Raw genomic sequence first — 17,697 nt, forward strand, 5'->3', positions numbered from 1 at the left:
AGTTAATGCATTACTGAATTTAATTACCGAAAGTAACTGTAAAAATACATCCATATTTCTATCTGCATGTTCAGTCTTCTGTTTCCACCCATATCATATCAAATGAATGTGTCTTATCTTACCTATAATATTACCAATAAAAAAGTGATAGGAACCATTCTGGAATAAATTTAGTTATTAATTAAATTGCTCAATCTAAAAAGTGAAAAGGGTCAAATTTAAATAAATTCTGAAAATCAGCAGGTGTCACAAGCTGTAACTCAAATGCTGGTTTGCCTCCAGCTCGTCTCTGTTTCCATAGATGCAGCAGCGTGCCCGCTCTTGTGTATCTCTCTAAAGCATCCGTGCAGAAACGTTAGCTTGAGGAGTTCCGCCATCTTCGAGAGCAGTGAAAAGCTCAAACATAGACATCAAATTGTTCAGCTACAAACATACGTGCGAATTATTGGTGGTGTTACCCAATTTGGCTAGTTCAAAACACTGTCTGATTATAAAATATGATTTTATCATATCATACATGTTTCTGTCAGGGCGTTAAAGAGCGAGACAAACCCTCACACGGGAAGCAGCATGGACTGGAACGGCCAGCGCTAATGACAGCTGTATAGAAACGGAGAAAACACCTTCATATTAGGTTAGGAGGCGCGACAGTTCCCTTATACGATACCATCCTACAATATATATATACTTTTTATCGCTTTGTATACTTTTTCGGTAGTATGTGACGTGCTGTACATCCTGTCAGCTGAAGACAGACTATATTAAACCTATTTATTATTAACTAATCATTACTTTTGAAGAGTAATATGGTCAATATGAATGTGTGCATGCTTTAAATTAAACGTATCTGTTGTTTTGAACAAATTATTAATGCTTTCCTCTGCATTTATGATTGTTTTCTGCAGAATTATGGCAGATACCCGTGGTCTTCATAAAGAATGGTACTCAATACTGGGTGCCTGTCCAACAGATGACATACAAGAGCTGAAACAGAAGTATCAGAAACTCATTCTCATGGTAGGTGCTCAGCAAATGTTCCCATGCATCAGTGGTTCTCAACCAGGGGGCTGGTCCCACTAAAATAATTTCAAATGATTTGCATTAAAATAATCAGAAATTGCTGAAAATCAAGCCATGGGCCTTTAAATTGTACTCTGAACAGGTTAAAACTGTCCCCGCCTCCAATTGTTTTTTCTTTTTTGCTTAATTCCTATACTGCCTGGTCACTGAGATCATATGAAATAATAATTTATAACAATAATATACATTTTGAATATATATATATATATATATATATATATATATATATATATATATACATTATGGTCAGGATATATATTATACATTCATACATACATATAAATATACACAAACACTTTATTTTTGTGTACAGGTCATTGACGAATAAGGTTTTTAAAAAACCTAATGGAGATATAAATTTTGACATTTTATTAAGTTAACAATGAGATTGTGGTTTTTATTATCAATTAACACTGATTTTATCATATTTTACAAGATGGACAAAATCTGTCACCAGAAAAGTCATTCAGTTTAACTAAAATTTCGGTTTTACCGAAAGACACTTTTGGTTAGACCGAATGACAATATTTTCAAACAATGCTAACAGACTGATATCTAGCTAGCTAGCAAAAGGAAAATCAAACATTTTTTATTTAGTTCGTCCAAGTATTAAAATATTACAACATTTTCCATATTTTATAGCGGTTGTACCGAATGACCTGATGTTTCGGGACATGTGTATTAGCAAGTGAAAACATTAATTTTTCAAATAGCTAAGAGAGAGTTAGTTACTTTGCTTCACGACCATGTGGTTCTTTGCAGGTGTCTGAATGATGACACATCCTGTCACATGATATTGACCGCATGACTTGATCCAAAATGGTCCCTTTATATTGGTTACTCCGAATAACATCAATGAAATTCATTTTTCCGTACATTCTTTCTCATAACAAAGCAACGACTTCTACACATTTATTACATTTTAAGACAAATTAATCACAAATGAAATGGCTGTATTGGCCTTTTGACACTTCAAAATCTTTAAAATACCTTTATATGTAGAAAAATATAATTAAAAACTTTTGGATTCAATAAAAGAGATCTAGTTGTAATACATTACATACTTTGGATGTCATATCTTTGTTTTTTTCATAAATATATGCCTCTGGACAAAAAAAATGCGCCGTCACGTGATTGACCCGTACTCATGTGTATCAAATATTTACATTATGGTCAGAAGTGTGCAGACCAACAAGCAGTTCTTGAAACTTCTGAAGTCTAAGAGTATCAATAATATATATATTACTGATACTCTTAGTTTTGAATATTGTGTTGGAAAACAGTGGGCCATGGAGTCAGTTAAATGTTATTTAATACACAATAAATGCTGTATGTTATGCAGTGCATGTCTACTGAACTCAAAGTGATCAAACTGATACCGAGATAAAGATTATGCTTGATTCTCCTATCAAACTTTCCTCCAAGGGCAAATTGTTCTTGCTAAATACAAGCTTTGAAAACATGCACAATTAATCAATGGCATCAGTATTTCTCATTAATACACATTGCAGGTTGATTTATCCCAGTAAAGTTATACTTAAGCTGATTTGTTTAATCCCAAACCCATTTTAATTACAGCAATCTCATAACACCAGTCGATCAATCAGGATGTGTGCCGTGCAATTTGTAGAAGCAGTTTGAAGACTCCAGTCCAAATATGCCTTACGCAACATACAGCAGGAGAGTGATTGGTAATGAAATTGATAACTTTTTAGCCAGTCATAGTCAAATGAATCAGCATCTTGTGATAGAAATGACATCACATATTAGTTTCTTCATATTATAGCTAGACAGCTGGGCAGGAGTCCGTTTACTGATTCAGAATTCAGCATTGCCGTTGTAACCTCAATCTATACTGCTGTAATACCAGGATTACTGTTTGCAGTCACTCAGTGTCCTGCCTCATTCCTTCTGAGATCAGCCTGACAGTAGGTGGCAGTAGTGTGATGGCAGTAGCCTTTGTGCCCCAGTCTCTCTCCTCCCTCTCCATTGATGCAGAAAGCGGCTGCAGGCAGCACACCAGAGCCCAGCGGAGGATGTGGCAGTGCTCCCTTCGCAGCCTCTGAGAGATGATGATGTATTGTTAGAGCTGGCGAGTGCTCCAAATTGCCCAGCCCTTTATATTGTGTTCCTGCTCTCCAAGCTCCATTAGCCCCAGTAAATGAATATTTTACAATGCGTGCAAAGAGACAGCAATTAAAGCGTGTAACTCCAGAGGGGCAGGAGGACGGGCTGCTCTAACAGAGCTCCTGCCTCTCGTTGTGTTATGTATTTATGACAAGTACCTGAGCTATACAGACTGGAAATTGTGGAGTGACACTATGGTAAATGTGTGATAACCGCATTAGTGCAAATACATCTTAAGAAGACTTTGGAAAACAGTATACTGTAGTTTTTCGCTAAGGTTTTCATAAGTTATATATTGTGGCATAATCTGATTTTTATTTTTAAAAGATGGCCCAGATTCTGAAAGTATTATATACAGCATGGAACAACTTTGGGATTTAATTTTGTGTATATGTAACATTTTAACATTACTACAGTTCAATTTGGGATGTTTTTAATGAAATTAAGACTTTTTTTTCCCATCAAGTATGCATTAAATCAATCAAAAGTGACTTTTATAATTTTGCATTGTTATTTCAAAAAAATGCTGTTCTTTTTAACTTTCTATTCATTGTATTAATCAAATAAATTATCATGGTTTCCACAAAAATATTAAGCAGCACAACTGTTTCAACATTTATGATGAAAAGTTTCAGCATATTAAAATTATTTCTGAAGAATCATGATCTTTCAAAAATATCTTCCTGACACCAAGCTTTTGAACAGTAGTGTTTGTATGTAATTAAATCAATAATGAAAAAATATAATAATATTAAAGGGAGAGTTCACCCAAAAATGAAAATTCTGTCATCATTTACTCATTGTTCCAAACCTGTAACGGAAGATATTTTGAACAATGTTGATAGGCATTGACTTCCATAGTATTTTTTTTTCCTACTATGGAAGTCAACCTACCATCAACTGTTTGGTTACCAACATTCTTAAAAATATCTACTTTTGTGTTCAACAGAAGAAAGAAATTCATACAGGTTTGGAAAAACATGAGGGTGAATAAATGATGGTAGAATTTTAATTTTTGGGTGAACTATCCCTTTAAATAAATTAATATTGTGAGGGAAAAAATAATCAATTATGCTTAAAGGATTAGTCCACTTTTAAATACACTTTTCCTGATAAATTTACTCACCCCCATGTCATCCAAGATGTTCATGTCTTTCTTTCGTCAGTCGAAAAGTAATGAAGGTTTTTAAGGAAAACATTCCAGGATTTTTCTCCTTACAGTGGATTTCAATGGCTACCAACATATAGGGCTTTAAACGATCCCAGACGAGGAATAAGGGTCTTATCTAGCGAATCGATTGGTCATTTTCGAAAAAAAATACAACCGTTTATGCTTTATAAACAAAATATCACCTTGAACGTACTTTCCGCTTCCGCATTCTTCATAACGCTTACGCTGAATGTCCTACGCCTTCCCTATTCAAGTTACGGAAAAAAACGAAACTGGCGTCGCGTTCGTTCCGTAAGTAGAATAGGGAAGGCGTAGAACATTCAGCGTAAGCGTTATGAAGAATGCGGAAGCGGAAAGTACGTTCAATGCGATATTTTGTTTATAAAGCATAAACGGTTGTATTTTTTTTCGAAAATGACCGATCGATTCGCTAGATAAGACCCTTATTACTCATCTGGTATCGTGTAGAACCCTTGAAGCTGCACTGAAACTGTAATTTTGACCTTCAATCTGTTGGTAGCCATTGAAATTCACTGTAAGGAGAATAATCCTGGAATGTTTTCCTTAAAAACCTTCATTTCTTTTCAACTGACGAAAGAAAGACATGAACATCTTGGATGACATGGGGGTGAGTAAATTTATCAGGAAAAGTGTATTTAAAAGTGGACTAATCCTTTAATACAGTGTTTTTTTTACATTACATTTATTAGGTAATTAAAATAGTATTTTTGTTTAAATTTAGTTTATAGATGCCTAAGCTTAGATCAATTAAAAATATATTTATACATTTTTACTTTTTAAAAAATCTTGCATTTTCAAATTCAGCCCAGCGTATCTTCATCCTTCCATCAGACACTCAATCAAACGCTCTGTTACGACAGACCTGAAACTCAGTTCACAGGGACTGTCTATTTGACAAAAGACTACCCAGGGAGATGTTTGTGGAGCAGCGGTATGTGCTTGCCAGGGCTAAGCTGCACTTCACACCTGTGGTCCTGACTCCTCAAGCTCACCTACAAAGAGTAGAGGGAAGAAAAACCCTATCTCCGATTCTGCCACTGGGGAGAAAGTCTAATTCTCTAGCAGAATCTGGCATCCTGCTGGAGGTAACTGAGAAATTGTGCTGCCAAGCTTGCACAACTATTCTCAGGGTTCAGGAACGGAGCTGTTTTTCCTTTTCTGTGCTGGCTGAGAATAGCTGTTGGACATATTACTTTGGGAAAGGTGGTTCAGCTTGCCATACCACTGATATTTAAACCAATGTTTTTGCACATGCATCTTCATTGCCGTTATGGGTACTAAAATACACCCCAAAACGCGTGTCTCTCTCTTTTTTTTTTTCCACCAACATGTGACTTTCCGTGTTGTGAACGTTCATTAAAATACCATCTTCAAATAGACAAATTTAAGCATTACATTATATAGTTTGTTGAAGCACAAGTGCACCTGGTGCACTGTATTATACTGAATTATATTTCCAGTGTTATTCAATCTAGATGGCTTCGCTGATTTAAAGTTTCACTTGCGGCTCAAGTTTTCACTTTAGCTATTTAGCTTTGGTCATTCTCTGATCCTCTGATCTGAAGCATCCTAAACACAAATCGATTTAATCCTCTTAGCTGGTATCCTGTGCAGTTCCTAATCTTAATGTCTTTTTTACTCTGGTACTTTTAATTAAACTGAGATTTGAGTGAAGAAGAATGCTTTTCTTGCATTTTACCAACTTGAAATTCTTCTCAGATTGTAATGGTGGCCTGGATTGAATGCACTGCCAAAAGCCTTTCCATCAATTGGATGGCTGCAATGAATGATTTACGTCAGTATATTTAAGGATCTTTCAGTTAAAGTTCATTGGCCCCTCTTTTTCATATTTTAGAGTGGGCTGCGAGGCAGCAGAGCGCTGTGTCCTCTTTCACCCGATCTGTAAAAATGCCAAGAAATGGTTAATGATTCTCTCAATCAGGAAGTTAATTTTTGGCTTGTTGCTGAAGTTGCTTTTCTGTTCCTCTTCTCATCGCATTCTGACCGCCCATTAACAAAGTGAAAACAACAACAAAAACACAAACAGAGAAGGGGACGGGGAGGGGAGGGATGAACGGGAAACAACGGAGAACGGGCACCCTTATATTTTAATTAGTTTTAAACGTAATTGCTTGAAATGATTAGTTGAATTCAGTCTTCCTGTTACTTAAAATTAAAAATATAATCGCTGTGGACAGTAATTGGCTTGCCCCAGATTGTCGGTTATTGTAGCCCAGTGTCACCCCATGCATCATTACCCGACTTTGGCGGCGACGCAGCTTCTGAACTATAGTGACCATACAAAAACACAAACACACACACACATGCAATGCTGTGCTTGCCTGTGCCAGAGCATAATCAGAGTTTGGTTGAATGCCTGCTCGAAAGGATCTAAGTTGTTTTCCGTTTGCCCCTTTCAACCTTGCTCTTCTCCAGTGGGCGAATGAAGTGCCCCACGGCTCAGCCGACCCTCGACCCCCTCTAATCGATAGCCACAGCCCACGATCCGTAGATTCCTCAAGGAAAATGACTCTGCGCTGTAAGGATCCATCCAGGCTGGAAGGGACTGGCAAAATAACCCTGAAAGCTCACTTTAGGCTGCATTAGACTTCGGGGTAAAAAATGTTTATTTTGGAGAAGCTGCGAGACGGTGAGAACTGTCATATTTTAGGACACAGTGGGGATTGCATTAGTGTTTTTGGCTGGAGGAAGGAGGCGGCCTTTGCCCTTCTAACTGTCTACTCGGTCTAGTCTTGTCATTGAAAAGACATATCTGTCCTAACTGATATATATTTTGCACCATTGTCCGTTTTTGTGTCCATGGTCTGCCTTCTCTGGTAAATTGTCCAAAAGCACAGCAAATTGCCCATGAACTTTTTTGTCAAGACTTGTCATCTTGTTTACATTTTTTTATTATTCTACCTTTTGTATGTCCAATCATATTGACAGTTTCTGTCGTGGTTTAGTTGCATAAAAAATGTTTTTGTCCAAATGTAATAGTTTCAATCAAGCACGACTGTCATTGGTTGTCATTACTGACTCATCATTCTGCATTTTGATTGGCAGTTTCATCCAGACAAGCAGAGGCCGGACATATCAGAAGGGGAGGCGGAGCAGCACCTGCAGAGATTCATTGACATCGATCAGGCTTGGAAGATCTTGAGTAATGAGGAGAGCAGGAAGGAGTACAACCTCCTGCTACGGGGTACGATCCTTCCTGTCTATCCTCTTGTGAACTTTCAGTCTCATCCTTCTAAGTACCAAAACTATACTACAGTGAATTTGGAGGAATTGTGTTTAGATGGGCTTCGCTGTATTGAATTTCGTAAAATGCTTTTGCTAAGCGACCACACTTAGGGACCAAAATATCATAGAGACATGAAGTGGGCTTGTTTGCTAATTAATCACCTTGCAACACCCTAGAAACCACCCAGAATACTCTGAAATTCATTCAGTATTGAAACTACAGTTTTTGGAAGAATTCTGTTTAGATGCAATGGGCTTCATTGTATCGAATTTTTTAAATAATCAATGATTATAAAATGGGCAAAAATAATCAGACTAAAGGTACGGTTACATTTTACCATTATTCAGCGAAATTTCATGGACGAAATCCAGTCATTTCAATAGGAATCTGCATGATTGGGAGTTTTGTGAATGGCAAAAAAGTTCCCCACGCAGGTTTTGCTTGTTCAGGTTGGTCGAGTGAATTCACCATGCTGACCAACAGAAGGCTGCTGCTTGGTTTGGAAGTGAATTCTGTGTGAGCGGTGCTTCATACATTGCTACATTATGATCAATGTACATTTTTTGCCCTCAAAATTTTGTAGAAATTTCGTTAATGACACCGCACCTTAAAAGTGAAGAAGGGATCATATTTAGGGACCTGAATATCATAGAGGCATGGAATGGACACTTCTGACTCGATAAATAAGTAGGGCTTTTAAAGATTTTTCTAGTCGACTAATAGTCGTTCATTTAAGTCGACTAATCCCACGTGTATATTAATAAGCCATATAAATCATAATAATGAGCCTTAAGTTGCCTATATATAATACATAGCCTAATCAGCGAAAAAACAGCAGGGAGAAACATTTTAATAAGGCAAAATATATATCAGTTAGGACGGATATGTCTTTTCAATGACAAGACTAGACCAAGTAGACAGTTAGAAGGGCAAAGGCTGCCTCCTTCCTCCAGCCAAAAACACTCATGCAATGTCTAAACATTTTAAAAATGTATTGGTAATGTTTTCTGTGTTTTCGGGTAAGTGGACGATGCTGAATCTCCACAGTAGTGGACTCGCCTATATGCATGTTTCACACAGATTACATAATCTGAGAATATTTGTTTTCCACTTGAATTGGTTGACAATCTCTTGACATTTCATGCTTTCTATAGATATATTTCTCATGTCTGTGAGGCAAGTATACACTGCGTTTTAGTTTATTTTTTTGACGTGCTCAAGTTCACAGAGACCGAGACGGCAGAAAGCACATCCTGTTTTCTTGTTATTGTGAGTTTACACAAATAAAAGTTTTTACAGTTTTGAATGATGTATTACTCTTATCTGTATGACCAAAAATTGAGTATTTTATTTAAGTTCTTTCTGCTGTTATCAGGAAAAAATGCAAGTGATCACGCCGGTGCTTCCATGTCTTGCAATATAAGCGCGCTATACTTCAGCTTCCACATAAACACTTGCTTATGCACCTAATAATAGCACACCTTTATCTATGCTTACATTATAGCGAGCAGCTAAGTAAAGTTGCTACTACTTAGATGTTTCAAATGGTAAGCCATATTTGAAGTCAGTGGATGATGGGTGAATATTTGGATTTCCTGCCAGACATACTGTACTTACCAAACGACCCATGGTTAATGTTCTGTCCCTCATGGACTGCTTGACTTCGCCACAAGTTAATAACATTTTTGGTTGACTAAGCCTCTACTAGTCGACTAATCGGATATTAGGGGGCAGCCCTAATAAATAGTCTCACAGCAATGCCTTAGCAACTATCCAGAACAGTTTAGCACTGATGAGTACAACTCCTGTTTACTTTGGAAAAATAATATAAAAATTCATCATTCATTTCCATTCATCGTTGATCATTTATTAAGAGCATAAAGCAGATTTGTCACTAGCCCTTTGGCAAACTAAAATTGTCTGAAATATTTAAAATACCAAAGGAAGGAATGAGAACCGAGCTGTTGTCTTTGATCTGGACAGATGCTTCCTTACAGAAGAGCGTAGCGAGAATTGTGGGTACTAGAGGAGGAGGGAAATAAAGAGAGAGAGCGAGAGAGAATGTAGGTCAGGTCTGTCACACATGGCCAGTTCTTACATGAAGTGATAGTCTGCTTCTCTCCTCTCTCGCCTAAGGAACAAGCTCCCCCTAGCCCTCCATTAGGACCTTCAATAAGTGTACATCCAGGGTCCTGTGCGCCATTAACTGGGGAGCTGTGGCATCGCCTTTGGGGGAAGAACACTTTGCACAGCTACTTGCTAACGTAGATCGCCACAGCCACAGAATTGACATTTAGAGAGCGTCCACAGAAAAACCAGGCCTTGTCTAGGCTGCTGCACATGCAGGAGTGATGGAGTTGACCTCCTCATTTAGATGCAGTGACTTTATTTCCAATATCAGACACATTTTGTTTTGACTTCATTTACAAGTATTAAATAACTTTATATATATATTTTTTGGTTTCAAAACAAATGATTTTTTTTTTTTTTTTTACATATGATGATAATTATATGAAATGTCTCTTATTTATTATTATTATTATAATTATAATATATATTTTGGCATAAAATTAATGTAAAGCAAATGTTTCAAACTATGCAACCCTTTGTTTTTTCCTATATAGCAGAGCTGCACGATTCTGGATAAATTGAGAATCAATTATTTTGTTTAATCACGATTCTAAACAGACAACTAAACAAACAACATGTAATTTACTAGAGGATCTGACAAAATGTTAATTGCCACAGTTTATTTAAAATGTTTAATTAATTTGAATGAATTATTTAAAAAAAAAATCTGTTTTGGAATGAATGATTCAATGACTCACTCACAAAGACTTAAAGGTGCCGTAGGAGATCTGGGAAATGCTAACGTTAGCCTGCTAGCATTGAAAGCAAATCGCCATCCAAAGCCACGCCTCCTCCAGAACACATGAATGCACACACATACACAGCTGCTCTCGATAAAGTGTCACAAGAGATGGCCTTAAAGGTGCTAAAGAGGATCTTTTCGTCGACCGAGAAACCAAAGACTGTTAGTGAGTTTTTGAAATGAGCGCATGCGTAAGAACAACCCCCTCCTTCACAGCTCATATCGAGGGAACGCCTCCCAAAACTCGTGCACGAGTATTGGAACACGAGTGTTTACCACCGCTATTCGCTGTGTCGTGTTAGTGGATTCATTATGTCAGACTCACCGCAGGTAACCCATAATCTGCAGTTGTTACTCCTGACAAAAACATTGCATGCGGCGCCTGTAGAGTGTGGAAAGTTACTGGAGCACGCAGCCGCGCTCGTCTCTCACAAGGAACGTCATGGCAGTGATTGATAAGCCAGAGGGCCAATCCGCGCACTTCTCTCACAAGGAACGTCACGGCAGTGATTGACAAGCCAGAGGGCCAATCGTTTACGCGATGATCGCGTAAACGATTGGCTGATGTTTTTAAGGCCCTGCCTCGTGCACAGATGATGTATATTAATATTATTCCTTTCAGTGCACCTAATAAATAGTATTTTATCAGTTAGTAAAGACAGTTTCAAGTAATATTGCAAAAATGTATAAAACAAAACATCCTCTTTAGCACCTTTAATATATATCGATTAGGGAATATTACCAATTTATTTATTTATATATTTTGTATTGTTGTCCGTCCATATTGCATGCATTGACTGGTGATATATAATTGTATGTGCTCATTTCCTTTATTTTTACATAACTTTTTTCTTTACCATCTTCTAATGCTCACTTAATCTTTTAAAACACTAATGCTTTAATAACACTGTTAAATGTAATCTTTAGAAAGTGTTAAAATAAATATAATTTTTCATAATGTAAATTACATTGTTGTGATGTCTAAATAAACCTGTAGCATTTAAAATTATTAGTTTTATATTATTTTTAGGCAATATAGTATAGAATTTTAAGTGACTGTTTATTGGTCATCATCGCTCATAATATGAAAATAATTATTGATGTGTCGGTATTGGTGCAAAACAGTTTACACAGGTCATAGAACGTAAACTCTACAGTTCATGGATGAAAAAATATTCTCGACTCTCAATTTAAGTCTATATGGTCTGTTTTAATTAAGTTTGAGATTGATTCTGGCCAGCCGAAAGGATACACTAATCCCTATCCAACTTAAGTAGCCTGCCCTGCAGTCATTAACTGAACACTGAAATGTGTGTCAATATTGACCAGACAAGGTTTGATGTCAAATACTGTGGCCTCTATGTAAAAGGCCACATCTAATTGGGTTTATCTTTAGCGGTTGTAAAATATATATATATATATAGTATTTATAAATATTCATGCACTCTACTTACCAGCAATGTATTCAGCCTTGAATATTCATAAACAGGGTCTTATTTGTGAGATTTAAGGAGAGATAACATTTTACATGTGGTTACTGTCATAGTAAGAAGTCTTTATACCTTTCATCAGTTTATGCATCTCTGATTTAATGACTGAGTTGAAATGCATCATCCCTAGCTGTACGTTCGTAACTGGAGGTTATTCTGGGTACTCTGTATAGTATGAGGTAATTAATCGAATTGTTGTGTTGCGTAACTGAAATCTTCCATTCAGTTCTGGCTTACGACAGCCCATTTCAAATTGATTCCCCTCAGTTTTGCTTTCTAAATTTTATACCCGAATGGGATCCGTATTCTTGAGGTGAATGGAGACACATCGGACTGCTAATGTCAAAGATGGAACTCATTTCATTGTCTCATCAAGTGTACTTGTAGGGAATGAATGATAAAAATTAGTCGCCAGAACTGAAATGGCACCTACTTAGGACATTCCTTTAAAGTAATGAAAAAAAAGCTTGATAAAACGTTGCATTCAAACCTGTTAATTGCCAATATCTCAGACAGGCTGTTAGAAAAGGACAAGAACCGTTGCTTGGAAGTGTCACGTCTTCGGATTTCTTAATTCATTAGGAAGTGAAGAGATCTAATTTCATTCTCGGCCTCTTGACAATTAATTGTCATATTGCACTTTTCACACACAGTTTTAGTTTCAAATTCACTTATTAGCAGCCTTTGAAGAAGAGCCTTATGAAATGCCCAGCATTCCCTGCTTTAATATTCAATGAATATTTTAAGACAACTCATTTGTGTGTATTCATAGCAGCAGTAGGAGACATGAAGGCTTCGCTAGGACACTCTAAATGACCTCAGATGACTTCGCAGCTTCCCTTTTTCTAAATCTCTTATAAGTGGAACAGCGGCCCAGCAATCCTCTGTGATTATTGCTTAAATATTTCAACGAGCAAGGATTGCTCTGGAAACTTCTTGCAGATGCTTTGACTCTTCTAGACACTCTTTCCTGTGAAAGCTCAAAGGTTCAGGATGTGGCTTATTTTTTTGACAAAAATTCAATGTGGTAACTGAAACGCAACTTTCAGAGAACATTAATATATATACAGTACAGTCCAAAAGTTTGGAACCACTAAGATTTTTAATGTTTTTAAAAGAAGTTTCGTCTGCTCACCAAGGCTACATTTATTTAATTAAAAATACAGTAAAAAACAGTAATATTGTGAAATATTATTACAATTTAAAATAACTGTGTACTATTTAAATATATTTGACAAAGTAATTTATTCCTGTGATGGCAAAGCTGAATTTTCAGCATCGTTACTCCAGTCTTCAGTGTCACATGATCCTTCAGAAATCATTCTAATATGCTGATCTGCTGCTCAATAAACATTTATGATTATTTTCAATGTTGAAAACAGTTGTGTACTTTTTTTTTCAGGATTCCTTGATGAATAGAAAGTTCAAAAGAACAGCATTTATCTGAAATACAAAGCTTCTGTAGCATTATACACTACCGTTCAAAAGTTTGGGGTCAGTAAGAATTTTATTTTTATTTTTTGAAAAGAAATTAAAGAAATGAATACTTTTATTCAGCAAGGATGCATTAAATCAATCAAAAGTGGCAGTAAAGACATTTATAATGTTACAAAAGATTATATTTCAGATAAACACTGTTCTTTTGAACTTTCTATTCATCAAATAATCCTGAAAAAAATATTGTACACAAATATTTTGTACAATTGTACACATTAAATGTTTCTTGAGCAGCAGATCAGCATATTAGAATGATTTCTGAAGGATCATGTGACACTGAAGACTGGAGTAATGATGCTGAAAATTCAGCTTTGCATCACAGGAATAAATTACTTTGTGAAATATATTCAAATAGAAAACAGTTATTTTAAATTGTAATAATATTTCACAATATTACTGTTTTTACTGTATTTTTAATTAAATAAATGTAGCCTTGGTGAGCAGACGAAACTTCTTTTAAAAACATTAAAAATCTTAGTGGTTCCAAACTTTTGGACTGTACTGTATATAGCCATATATATATTGGATACAGTATATATTGCATTCCTCTGTGTTATTGTAAAATGCAATGCTAAAAGGACTTCTTAACTGGTCCTTGAGGAAATACTGGTTTGTTCATGATAGAAAGAGAGCATATTGTCTCATTTCTTGCTTCATCTTGGATTGATCATCAATTTGACTTCATCTTCATATTATGTTTCTCTCTGCAGCACATGAACTGAAACAGAGCTGGCCAGTGGACGCTCATATAACACTAGATGACATGAACTGGGATTGTGGTTAGTCGGAACCCTGTTCTCAAACTATTTACTGGTTATGTTTTAGTCTGGGTTATAATTATAAAGCATCTCTTCTGTTTCAGACACTGAGTGTTATACATATGGCTGTCGCTGTGGAGGAGAATTCATCTTAGAGAAGGACGACGCACAAGAAATGGAAACAGTTGTGTGCTGCAGTTCCTGTTCGCTCAGCATTGAAGTTAAGAAGGTTACATGACACGTTTGGATACTTGAGACTAGTTTCGTATTGGACTCATTACTAAATTGGAACTTATTCTATGGACACATAGTAGATTTTACCATGAAGTCAGAACTGAGCCTGGCACCTATGAGGAATTATTTGTTTTGTTTTAGGAACTGTCCAAATTTTTCATGAGATGGATTCAAATTCAAAACAGTATACACTAAACATTTTCTAAAATTAAATATTTATTCATGAATTCAAAGGCATTTCTTTCTTAAAGCTATTTTTAATGGTCACTTTAAAGTGACCACATTGTAAAAACCTTCCCATTATCCTTTTTTTTTTTTTTTTTCTTTCTTGTGGAAGGGTGCAGCATATTTCATTTCACTGTACCTTTTAGCAAGTGCATCACCAAATAACTGTTTCCAGAATTGGGTCACACTAGACTCTCACTGTCACAGAAAGCCCTTGGTTGTTTCCTTTGAGCTAGACGTGCTCTTTTACAGACCAGACGTTTACGGAAAGAAAAAAAAATCATGCTGTTTGTTCCCCAGCCCCCTCCTTTCACTCCCCTGTGTTTGCGAGGACCAGGCGGCTCAGTAACCTCTTAGCTCTTGTTAACTTTGTTTGCATGTAAATAAATGCAGTTTTTTCCTCCTCCAACAATGAAGTCACAAACTGCCTCCACACATCACTGGTCGAAAAAGGCCCTCCAGTTAATGATGAGCTTTTCTTTTTTTCTTTCCAGCCTTATTGTTCTCCGGTCCACTCAATTTTGGGGGGATCCGCGAGTTGTGGCATTGGAATAGGGTCATGGCTTTATTAAACTTCAAACAGTCATTAGGCTGTTTGCTAGAAATCTGTTGTCCCACAGTAGAAACAGCTTGATCGGGGCAAAACCACGCTTTTCATCAATGTCCTGAGGCCTGAACCGAGGCTAGACCTGCCAGTGGACCGGCAATGGACCGAACTGTAATCGACTGTGACATCAATTACGGATAATCTCATCACTTTTGGAGAGTGGGCTTGTCAAATCTCTAATTAAGTCCTCAGTTCCCCCTATATGTGCAGACAGGATCAACAACACATTATAGTGCAATGATGGACATCGTCATTCTATTTTTGAAGAGATCTAACTTTTAACCTTGCGTGCACTTGTGGGTCTGGCCAGGCAGTTGGGCAGCTGTGTTTCTTTGAGTGATTGTCCCTTTATGACTGTAAATAAATGATAAAAGAATCATAATCATGCATAAATATTATTATCTCACATATTATTATTATCTCACATATTTGCATGGTAAAGATGTGTTTTCTTTAATGTTCTAGTCACTATTTTAGTGAACTGTGATTTGTATGTTGGTCAACTAAATTATTTCAGCCAAGTTAGTTTTTGGGTTAGAAAACTAGAACGCTATGCAATTAAATTTTTAAAATAAATTTTAAAATGTATATATCGTTGACTATTGCATTTTCTGCTAAATGTTTGGAAAAATATTTAAAAATTTATTGAAAATGATTTGCCGACAATGGGTGCAATAGGTGTATATTTTAGTTTTAAGTACTGACTTGTATTTCTGGGGGTAAATGACATCATAACTATTTAAGTGGAACATTGACTCTCCGTTGTTTGGTGACTGTTCTCACGTTATTTTCCCTGTTGACATCTGTGTGAACGGTAACCCAAAACCTTTGTCTAACTAAGCAAGACTTTCACTGATCCCGGTTCTTGTTCGCAGGTAGCTTTGAAAAGAGTTGCCTTTAATGCAAAGCCTGAACTCCATGGACCAGGAAGATAGGACCCTTTTCTTTGAATGAACTTTCATTACCTTTTTTGCTCTCATGGTTTCTCATTTAATGCAGACGGTTGGACAAAAGAGGAAACCTCCCTCCTTCTTTTAACTCATCTCAGCTCAAAACTTTAAAATAGCTTCTGTGTTTTGGACAAGGTTGCATATTTGCCTCTCACCTCAAAAGTGTCTAGTCAAATTTTCAGAGGAACCAACGAGTGGGAAACCTTGAGGAAGATGGCCGAGAACATGTTTTTTTTTTTTCTTACATAAATATTTATAATATCTCAAGCCATTATCATTATAAATTTTCAGAATTTATATTCATGTGATGACCTGGCCCCCAAATAAGTGGTTCACCATCAAACACATGTCATTTGTTCATGCAGAAGTTAACATGTTTACAAACCCTAGCAATGTTTTGAAATTGGCACAGTGTTTAGTCTCTTCGGGACGTCAATTAAAGGGTTAGCTCACCAAAAAATGAAAATTTTGTCATTAATTACTGACAAAATTACCCTCATGTTGTTCCACACCCGTAAGACCTTCATTCATCATTGGAACACAAATTAAGATATTTTTAATAAAATCCGATGGCTCAGTGAGGCCTCAATTGCCAGCAAGACAATTAACACTTTCAGATGCTCAGAAAGCTACTAAAGATGGTTTTTAAAACAGTTCATGTGACTACAGTGGTTCAACCTTAATGTTATGAAGCATTGAGAATACTTTTTGTGCGGCAAAAAAACCCAAAATAACGTCTTTATTCAACAATATCTAGTGATGGGTGATTTCAAAACACTGCTTCATGAAGCTTCGAAGCTTTACGAATCTTTTGTTTCGAATCAGTGGTTCGGAGCGGGTATCAAACTGCCAAAGTCACGTGAACCATTGAAATTTCGAAACGCTTATGACGTAACGAAGTCTCTTTTTCTGAAATCACGTGACTTTGGCAGTTTTATACATGCTCCGAACCAGTGATTTGAATCAAGACTCGTAAAGCTTCAAAGCTTCATGAAGCAGTGTTTTGAAATCGTCCATCACTAGATATTGTTGAATAAAGCCGTTATTTATTTATTTTTTGGCGCCAAATAATTATTCTCGCCGATTCATAACATTAAGGTTGAACCACTGTAGTCACATGAACTGTTTTAAATATCTTGCTGTCAATGCAGGCTTCACTGAGCCATCGGATTTTATCAAAAATACTTAATTTGTGTTCCGAAGATGAACAAAGGCCTTAAAGGTGTGGAACAACATGAGGGTGAATAATTAATTACAGAGTTTTAATTTTTGGGTGAACTAACCCTTTAAACTGGAATAGGAGATACTATGTTTGTGTTTATAATTACACACTTCACCTTTAAGGTTGTATCATTTTGGTTCTATTTTTGATTGATGACTCTACTAAATATGTTTGCAGGAAGCTGATGGCTCCATGC

At 36.4% G+C, this 17,697-nt stretch overlaps 1 protein-coding gene across 1 annotated transcript; it reads left to right on the forward strand.

Moving 5' to 3' along the window:
* The first annotated feature begins 367 nt into the window (after positions 1–367).
* dnajc24 (DnaJ (Hsp40) homolog, subfamily C, member 24) lies at positions 368–15,711 on the forward strand. Its single transcript, XM_048158981.1, has 5 exons — positions 368–634; positions 906–1,017; positions 7,466–7,604; positions 14,216–14,284; positions 14,368–15,711. The coding sequence occupies exons 2-5, from the start codon at positions 910–912 to the stop codon at positions 14,499–14,501; spliced, it is 450 nt and encodes a 149-aa protein (XP_048014938.1). The 5' UTR covers positions 368–634; positions 906–909; the 3' UTR covers positions 14,502–15,711.
* The last annotated feature ends 1,986 nt before the right edge of the window (positions 15,712–17,697 follow it).

This window comes from Megalobrama amblycephala, linkage group LG15, assembly GCF_018812025.1.
Source record: "Megalobrama amblycephala isolate DHTTF-2021 linkage group LG15, ASM1881202v1, whole genome shotgun sequence".
Taxonomy (NCBI): domain Eukaryota; kingdom Metazoa; phylum Chordata; class Actinopteri; order Cypriniformes; family Xenocyprididae; genus Megalobrama; species Megalobrama amblycephala.